This window comes from Salvelinus alpinus, chromosome 2 (genome assembly GCF_045679555.1).
Source record: "Salvelinus alpinus chromosome 2, SLU_Salpinus.1, whole genome shotgun sequence".
NCBI classification, from domain to species: Eukaryota; Metazoa; Chordata; class Actinopteri; order Salmoniformes; family Salmonidae; genus Salvelinus; species Salvelinus alpinus.
Genome location: NC_092087.1, coordinates 11,935,009 through 11,944,084, shown reverse-complemented (window position 1 = coordinate 11,944,084; position 9,076 = coordinate 11,935,009). Strand labels below are relative to the sequence as shown.

The 9,076-nt window shown below is 46.8% G+C and overlaps 1 protein-coding gene across 3 annotated transcripts; it reads left to right on the top strand.

Moving 5' to 3' along the window:
* Nucleotides 1–4,088: 4,088 nt before the first annotated feature.
* Nucleotides 4,089–7,242, top strand: LOC139553943 (beta-1,3-galactosyltransferase 6-like). Of its 3 annotated transcripts, XM_071366753.1 has the most exons (4): nt 4,164–4,453; nt 4,554–4,612; nt 4,852–5,401; nt 5,783–7,242. In XM_071366753.1, exons 3-4 carry the CDS (start codon nt 4,862–4,864, stop codon nt 6,260–6,262), a joined length of 1,020 nt encoding a protein of 339 aa, XP_071222854.1. In that variant the 5' UTR covers nt 4,164–4,453; nt 4,554–4,612; nt 4,852–4,861; the 3' UTR covers nt 6,263–7,242. The 3 variants fall into 3 exon arrangements, with proteins under 3 accessions (XP_071222860.1, XP_071222845.1, XP_071222854.1); XM_071366759.1 differs by lacking the exon at nt 4,554–4,612 and having other exon boundaries at nt 4,089–4,173; XM_071366744.1 differs by lacking the exon at nt 4,554–4,612 and having other exon boundaries at nt 4,095–4,453.
* The last annotated feature ends 1,834 nt before the right edge of the window (nt 7,243–9,076 follow it).

Sequence of the window (9,076 nt, the reverse complement as noted above, 5' to 3'; positions counted from 1 at the left end):
GCGCTCTCTAATTTTTTCCTTCTCTCTTTCTTTCTCTCGGAGGACCTGAGCCCTAGGACCATACGTCGGGACTACCGGCCGTGGTGACTCCTTGCTGTCCCCAGTCCGCCTGGCCTTGCTGCTATTCCAGTTTCAACTGTTCTGCCTGCGGTTATGGAACCCCTACCTGTCCCAGACCTGCTGTTTTCAACTCTTAATGATCGGCTATGAAAAGCCAACTGAGATTTATTCCTGATTATTATTTGACCATGCTTGTCATTTATGAACATTTTGAAAATCTTGGCTCTCTCTAATTTTCTCCTTCTCTCTTTCTTTCTCTCGGAGGACCTGGGCCCTAGGACCCTGCGTCGGGACTGCCGCCCGTGGTGACTCCTTGCTGTCCCCAGTCCGCCTGGCCTTGCTGCTATTCCAGTTTCAGCTGTTCTGCCTGCGGTTATGGAACCGCCACCTGTCCCAGACCTGTTGTTTTTCAACTCTTGATGATCGGCTATGAAAAGCCAACTGAAAATTATTCATGATTATTATTTGACCATGCTTGTCACTTATGAACATTTTTGAACATCTTGGCATAGTTCTGTTATAATCTCCACCCGGCACAGCCAGAAGAGGACTGGCCACCCCTCATAGCCTGGTTCCTCTCTAGGTTTCTTCCTAGGTTTTGGCCTTTCTAGGGAGTTTTTCCTAGCCACCGTGCTTCTACACCTGCATTACTAGCTGTTTGGGGTTTTAGGCTGGGTGTCTGTACAGCACTTCGAGATATTAGCTGATGTACGAAGGGCTATATAAAATAAAATTGATTGATTGATTGATTGATTGTCGGAGGAAACACAGTTCAACTGACAACTGCAGTCAGCCTGCAGGTGCCCGGACTGCCACAAGGAGTCGCTAGAGCGCGATGAGCCAAGTAAAGGTCCGGGTCGTCTCACAACACTCCTGGTTCTGCTTGATGCTGGTCAGTAGTTCTTCCCTGGTCTGGACCAGAGTGTCCACCACGGACATCACCTGCCACGCCTCCTGCAACTGAGAGGATTCTAACACTGTTAGAATAATGTTCACAAAATGGTTACTCTAGGTTAGGGGTACTCACTCCACCCATCCCTATTAGACTGAGGGTCAGGTTAGGTCAGGGATGGCCAATCCTCCTCCTGGAGAGCTACTTGGTGTATAGGCTTTTGTTCCAGCCCTGCTCTAAAACGCCTGATTCGGCTATTAAACATCATGATGAGCAGCTTATTAGTTTAACCTTATGAATAGCATTGGCCACCCCTGACCTGACCTGACCTGACCCGACCTGACCCAACCTGACCTGACCTGAACTGACCTGACCTAACCTAACCTAACCTGACCTGACCTGACCTGACCTAACCTGACCTAACCTGACCTGACTATCTACCACATACTTCTCTCAATGGCTTAATAATGGAAGTTAGTTCCATTAAATATGTTACAAACTCATGGAGAGTCTCAGAAATCTCAGTATCGGTGTCAGTACCACCAAGCCAACATCAGACCAGAAAATTAGCTCACACTGCCTCCTCAACTATACAAACCGGACCCCCTCTACGGGGAGATGGTCTCTTCCATCTTATCATATCTCTCATTACCTGCTTGCTGGCTTTGACCACTTTATCTAGAAAGCGGGGGTAGATTTCATGTTTCTCTACAAGAGCGGCAATCTTTTCTCTCTCTTTAGTGAGAGCCTTGAGCTCCTGTCTCAGGATGAGTAGGTTTGCTGCTTTCTGACGAGCTAGCTCTCTCTCCTTCACTGCTATCTTCAACGCACGGCCATTTTTCAATTTATTTACTTTTTCAGGAGGGGATTGCTGAGTGGAATCAGTTTGTGTGATGTAGAACTACTGTCTCTGAGTTCAATGGAAAATATTAACTGATACACAAGCCTAAAATAAGCCAATAAAGTATGTGATTGGTTGAAAGAGTCAGAACATGCAATAGGTTGAGACGTCCTACTACTAAGGTCCTACTATCGGACCTCTCAACTTACCTGGAGAAATGTGTTGAAGTTCCTGAGGTATTCCTTTAACTCAACCTCCCTCTCCTTCAGCTCTTTATCTCTGACACGCTGGGCCATCAGGGTCATGGCAAAGTCCTGATAGACACAGACACAGGAGGAGCGGGCAAAGGGTCAGAAGTCAGTGTGTGCGCGTGTGCATGTGTGCGTGCGTGTGCGTGTATCACCTCTTGAAGGGCCTCCATGGCCTTGTGTATGTCCAGCTCCTCTCTTCTCTTCCTGATGAGGTGAGTGGTGGAAGCCAAGACGTCATCAGTGGATGGGGGAGCTTTCCTGATAAACAACACCAACACAACAACAACTCTATGTGATTTATTGTGTAAATGTACAGCTTCCTTCAGTGTTTATATTGGTAAGGAGCATATCCCAAAGGAAAAACAAATCCTGCAGAGGTTCTATACTATTTGTGCACTTACAGTAGCTCTTTTTGAAGATTGTTCCCAAAGTATGTTTTAAAGTAATCAGTCAGATCCTCTGCTGCCTTTTTATTGTCCATGTCTGACAGTCAGCCTGACCGTCTGTCTGTGTCAGCTACTGGTAGAAACAAGAGCCCGACAGTGGACAACACTGTCATGTCACACTACATGTTATATCTAATGGAATGCTTGATCATACCTGGTCAGGAAATATTTAACAATGGTGTCCTAGCAACCAACCAGAGGGGCTCTTCCTTTTACATAGAGATAGAACATAGAATTGGATCAGGTAGAACACAGAATGTGTCATAGAATGGAGGTAGAAATTGTATCTCTATGGTTTCTTACCCACAAAATGAACAAAGAACAAGAACAAACAGTTGGGAGGTTCCACATTCCATTCGACACATTCAGTGGTGGAAAAAGTACCCAAGTGTCATACTTGAGTAAAAGTAAAGATACCTTCATAGAAAATGACTCAAGTAAAAGTGAAAGTCACCCAGTTAATTACTACTTGAGTAAAAGTCTAAAAGTATTTGGTTTTAAACATACTTAAGTATCAAAAGTAAATGTAATTGCTAAAATATACTTAAGTGTCACGCCTTGACCATAGAGAGCCTTTTTATTCTCTATGTCGGTTAGGTCGAGGTGTGACTAGGGTGGGTAACCTAGGTTGTTTTTTTCTATGTTGGCCTGGTATGGTTCTCAATCAGAGGCAGCTGTTTATCGTTGTCTCTGATTGGGGATCATATTTAGGCAGCCATTTCCCCACTGTGTTTTGTGGGATCTTGTTTTTGTGTTGTTGCCTGTGAGCACTCCAGAGCGTCACGTATCGTTTGCTGTTTTTTTTTTGTTTTTTTGTGCGTTTCACGAAGAAAAAGAAGTGGAACCCATATCACGCTGCGCCTTGGTCCGAATGTTATTTCAATGATCGTGACATTAAGTATCAAAACTAAAAGTACAAGTATAAATCATATTAAGCAAAGCAGATGGACACATTTTCTCGTTCTTTTTTATTTACAAATAGCTAGGGACACGCTCCATCAGTCAGACATAATTTACAAATGAAGTATGTGTTAGGTGAGTCTTGATAAAAGTATGTGAATTAGATAATTTTCCTGTAAAAATCTAACGAGTTCTTATGGGTGTCAAGGAAAATGTATGGAGTTACATTAGGAATGTATTGAAGTAAAAGTTGTCAAAAATATAAATAGTAAAGTAAAAAAATATATACTTAAGTAGTACTTTCAAGTATTTTTACTTAAGTATTTTACACTACTGCACACAGTGCATTCCATAGAATTTAGAATCAGTGCTGTAGTGTAGTTCAGATGTTTTACTCATTCTAATTGTATCCACTGGGAGGCACCAAAGGCGTGTCTTTCCAGCAGTGAAGTGTATGCGTCATCACATACTGCCTTCAAACCAACTGGGAACTCGGCAAAAAACAGGCTCAGGCTAGGAAAAACCTGTGACGGTGACGTCAGTGATGTCCAGATTGGAGAAGTTGTAGCTCTAGGATGATGCCTGAGTTTCTGATTTGTAATTCTGATTTTTATGAACGTAAAAAAATATTTTTTCAGTCTGAGCTTTTTTTTTCGACTTTCCATTTGTGTTAAATAAACTGAAGTCGGAGATCCAATATTTCCGATTTCCGTGTTGTCTTGAACTCACCGGCTGTCTTGTATTTACTGCGTGTCACCAGTCGAGTCAAAAATAACGTCTAACGTAGGTAGTTCACTAGCTAGCTGTTCATCTAGCTACACACAAAAGGATTGCTCTCTTTGTTTAATGATTTTATTAATTCGCGTCATTTTGTAGCTAGCGAAGTGAGCAGTAAATCAAATCCTCATTCCTCGATAGCTATTAAGCTAGCTAGCGAGCTTGCTAACGTTTCCCCATTTGTGCTATCTCGGCTAGCTAACTAACTAGCTAGCTACAGACAGAAGCAATGTCCATGTAACTGTCATCGATGCATTAAACATCTAGCGTTGTCTGACACATTCAGGTACTGTAGTCTATATTCCCGCCTTTGTTTTGATGCAATGAGCATGTTTTCCGTTGCTTGCATGGAATGAGATTGATCGGGTAATGTTATCGTTAACCAGGTTGCAGGCAAGCTGTGGGTGGTCTGCTTAGCACTGATTTGTTTGCCGAGTTCGATTAGGTAACGTTAAGTTAGCTGTCTGTTCAATTGTTGATTAACTTTAGAATGTATTTTTCTCTAGCTACCTCATTTCTCTGGGAGACATTCATTGACTGCTGTCTTTATTGTTAACTGAATGAACAGACATGCATTGTTGCTTACAGATCTCTCTTGTCTCTCTTCCCCCCCTCCCCCATCTCGTCTCTCTCGCCCATCTCTCTCCATCCCGTCTCTCTCTCGCCCATCTCTCTCTTTCTCAGTCTCAGCACCATGAGCCTGGTCCGCGTCGTGTGTCGTCACAAGACGGCCCTGGCCATCGGAGGAGTGTGCCTCTTTGCTGTTGTCCTCCTTTTCCTCGCCAAGTGTACCTCGGAGACCCTAAAGCAGGGCCAGGCCGACCCTCCAGGCCTAGCCCCTCACGCTGCCCACTCCCAGCCCCGAGCAGAGCACCCTGAGCTCCCCTCACGCCTCAAAGACCTCTCGGCCTTCCTGGTGGTCCTCATCACCACAGGACCCAAGTACACAGAGCGCAGGAGCATCATCCGTAGTACCTGGCTGGCTAAGAAGGATCCGGAGGTTCTAGCTATGTTCGTGGTGGGGACCGAGGGGCTGCCCGCAGAGGATATGCAGAACATCAACACGGAGCAGGGGCGGCACAAAGACCTGCTCTTACTCCCCGCGCTGCGAGACTCGTATGAGAACCTGACCCTGAAGCTGCTCCATATGTATTCCTGGCTGGATCACAACGTAGACTTCAAGTTTGTGTTAAAAGCGGACGATGACACTTTTGCTCGTCTGGACCTGTTGAAGGTATGTGTTTGATATGGGATGCATCCCAAATGGCACCCTCTTCACTATGTAGTGCACTATTTTTGACAAGGGTCCATAGGGAACCTATGTAGGGAATAGGGTGCTATTTGGAACATAATGTGTATTGTAAACCGGATGGTTTGAGCCTTCAATGCTGATTGGCTGAAAGCTGTGGTATATCAGACTGTATACTCGGGGTATAACAAAACATTTACTTTTCCTGCTCTAATTACGTGCTTAAGAATGGCCCTTAGCCGTGGTATTTTGGCCATATACCACACCCCCTCGGGCCTTATTGCTTAAATATGGAGCTTGTGCTGCAAAACAAAACAAATGTATGTGCAAACACCCAATAACGTATAATTTCTTCTAATCTTATAGGAGGAGCTGAAGACTAAAGAACCCAGCCGGCTGTACTGGGGCTTCTTCTCAGGCCGCGGTCGCGTGAAGACAGCAGGGAAGTGGAGGGAGTCGGCCTGGGAGCTGTGTGACTACTACCTACCCTACGCCCTGGGTGGAGGCTACCTGCTCTCCTGCGACCTCGTACACTACATCCAGATCAACACGGCCTACCTCAAGGTGTGGCAGAGCGAGGACGTGTCACTGGGGGCGTGGCTAGCCCCGGTGGACGTCAAACGAACACACGACCCTCGATTCGACACGGAGTACAAGTCTCGGGGGTGTAGTAATAAATACCTGGTGACTCACAAGCAGAGCCTGGAGGACATGTTGGAGAAACAGCAGACGCTGCAGAGAGACGGGAGGCTGTGTAAGGAAGAGGTTAAACTCCGCCTGAGCTACGTGTACGACTGGAGCGTCCCGCCCTCACAGTGCTGCCAGAGGAAGGACGGAATACCCTGACCTATAACCCCTAACCTTCCTCACTTTGTCCACCCATGTAATTCTCATCAGTGTTTCCCCTACTACGGTTACCCAGGCGGTGTGGTGCTCCCCCTAAGCCTTACTCTGTTCTGTTGTGCCCCCCCTTCCCTGTAAAACATTTGTGCTGCCTTCAGTTGACCTCCATAGAAGATGTCTGTTATGGCAGCCCGCCCGAAAAGACCTGAGGAAAACACTGATCCCCATTCCCTTTTATATATGTTTATTTATTTATTTATTCTGGAGCCTTTGCTGACTGTCCTAAAGCACACTTGTACAGGACTGGGAGAGTGGACCTGACTGGGTGCAGCCACACAACAGGAGACCGTCTTTTATTAATAACAGCACATGTATGTTGGGAGAAAGTGTACTTAAAGGAACCAGTATTCAGCTTTCTGGTTGGACAATGACAAGACTCGAGTCATTCCTGAATCTGTTTAAAATGTCCTGGAGACTCTCTTTAAGTAGAAGTGGCCCTATTTATGAATGTGATGGAAGTGATTCTCTTAATATGAAAATGTGGTGTATTGCTTCAGAACAATGGTACAGAATGAGCCAGTCATGGGTTCATGGTATTTGGAGTTGCATTGAGACAATGTGTAATATTGTAGGCCTCGCTCTCCTCTCCCCTGCTTACTGAGAGTTCTGTTCAGTTGAGAGATTTACCTTACCTGCTGTCTGTGTTTGGTTGACGTATTTACAGTCCAGTGATGGTCAACAGAGCTGTTTGTGTTCAGCTGAGCTACTCTACAGGCAATTTTCCAGCTGATATTCGGTTACTTTTAAACCCAAAAAAAAGACTGCTTCTATTAATGTCATTGAAAGAAACCAACCGTTGTGTTATTGTGTGACTGACTTTGACCGTGTCCTCTCATCACCAGTGTTGTTTAAAACCTACTGTCAAACTACTTAAATATGAATGTTTAAAATATTTGGACCTATTAAAATGGTTTTGAAACATGTATTTTTGTGACAAATATTTATTAATAATAAATGGGTATAAACACTAAAGAAAAATGCCTACTGTACACCCCCCCCCCCCCCCCAATACCATACAGCAGGGTTCCTCAACCCTAATACCCCTACAGCAGGGTTCCTCAACCCTAATACCCCTACAGCAAAGTTCCTCAACCCTAATACCCCCAGAGCAGGGTTCCTCAAGCCTAATACCCCATACAGCAGGGTTCCTCAACCCTAATACCCCTACAGCAGGGTTCCTCAACCCGAATGCCCCTACAGCAGGGTTCCTCAACCCTAATACCCCTACAGCAAAGTTCCTCAACCCTAATACCCCTAGAGCAGGGTTCCTCAAGCCTAATACCCCATACAGCAGGGTTCCTCAACCCTAATACCCCCTACAGCATACAGCAGGGTTCCTCAACCCTAATACCCCCTACAGCAGGGTTCCTCAACCCTAATACCCCTACAGCAGGGTTCCTCAACCCTAATACCCCTACAGCAGGGTTCCTCAACCCTAATACCCCTACAGCACACAGCAGGGTTCCTCAACCCTAATAACCCCACAGCAGGGTTCCCCAATCCCCACCCACAGTAGCCTAATATCCCTATAGCAGGGTTCCCCAATCCCCACCCTAATAATCCCTACAGCAGGGTTCCCCACCCACAGTAGCCTAATAACCCCTACAGCAGGGTTCCCCACCCACAGTAGCCTAATAACCCCTACAGCAGGGTTCCCCACCCACAGTAGCCTAATAACTCCTACAGCAGGGTTCCCCACCCACAGTAGCCTAATAACTCCTACAGCAGGGTTCCCCCACCCACAGTAGCCTAATAACCCCTACAGCAGGGTTCCCCACCCACAGTAGCCTAATAACTCCTACAGCAGGGTTCCCCCACCCACAGTAGCCTAATAACTCCTACAGCAGGGTTCCCCCACCCACAGTAGCCTAATAACCCCTACAGCAGGGTTCCCCACCCACAGTAGCCTAATAACCCCTACAGCAGGGTTCCCCACCCACAGTAGCCTAATAACCCCTACAGCAGGGTTCCCCACCCACAGTAGCCTAATAACCCCTACAGCAGGGTTCCCCACCCACAGTAGCCTAATAACCCCTACAGCAGGGTTCCCCACCCACAGTAGCCTAATAACTCCTACAGCAGGGTTCCCCACCCACAGTAGCCTAATAACTCCTACAGCAGGGTTCCCCACCCACAGTAGCCTAATAACTCCTACAGCAGGGTTCCCCACCCACAGTAGCCTAATAACCCCTACAGCAGGGTTCCCCACCCACAGTAGCCTAATAACCCCTACAGCAGGGTTCCCCACCCACAGTAGCCTAATAACTCCTACAGCAGGGTTCCCCACCCACAGTAGCCTAATAACCCCTACAGCAGGGTTCCCCACCCACAGTAGCCTAATAACCCCTACAGCAGGGTTCCCCACCCACAGTACCCTAATAACCCCTACAGCAGGGTTCCCCACCCACAGTAGCCTAATAACCCCTACAGCAGGGTTCCCCACCCACAGTACCCTAATAACCCCTACAGCAGGGTTCCCCACCCACAGTAGCCTAATAACTCCTACAGCAGGGTTACCCACCCACAGTAGCCTAATAATCCCTACAGCAGGGTTCCCCACCCACAGTAGCCTAATAACTCCTACAGCAGGGTTCCCCACCCACAGTAGCCTAATAACCCCTACAGCAGGGTTCCCCACCCACAGTAGCCTAATAATCCCTACAGCAGGGTTACCCACCCACAGTAGCCTAATAACTCCTACAGCAGGGTTCCCCACCCACAGTAGCCTAATAACCCCTACAGCAGGGTTCCCCACCC

What these genes read in the sequence shown, in the direction of transcription:
- LOC139553943 (XM_071366759.1), top strand. Translation starts at nt 4,862, where the DNA reads ATGAGCCTGGTCCGCGTCGTGTGTCGTCACAAGACGGCCCTGGCCATC. An exon ending in CTCGTCTGGACCTGTTGAAG is followed by an intron (nt 5,402 to 5,782) that starts GTATGTGTTTGA and finishes CTAATCTTATAG; the next exon opens with GAGGAGCTGAAGACTAAAGA.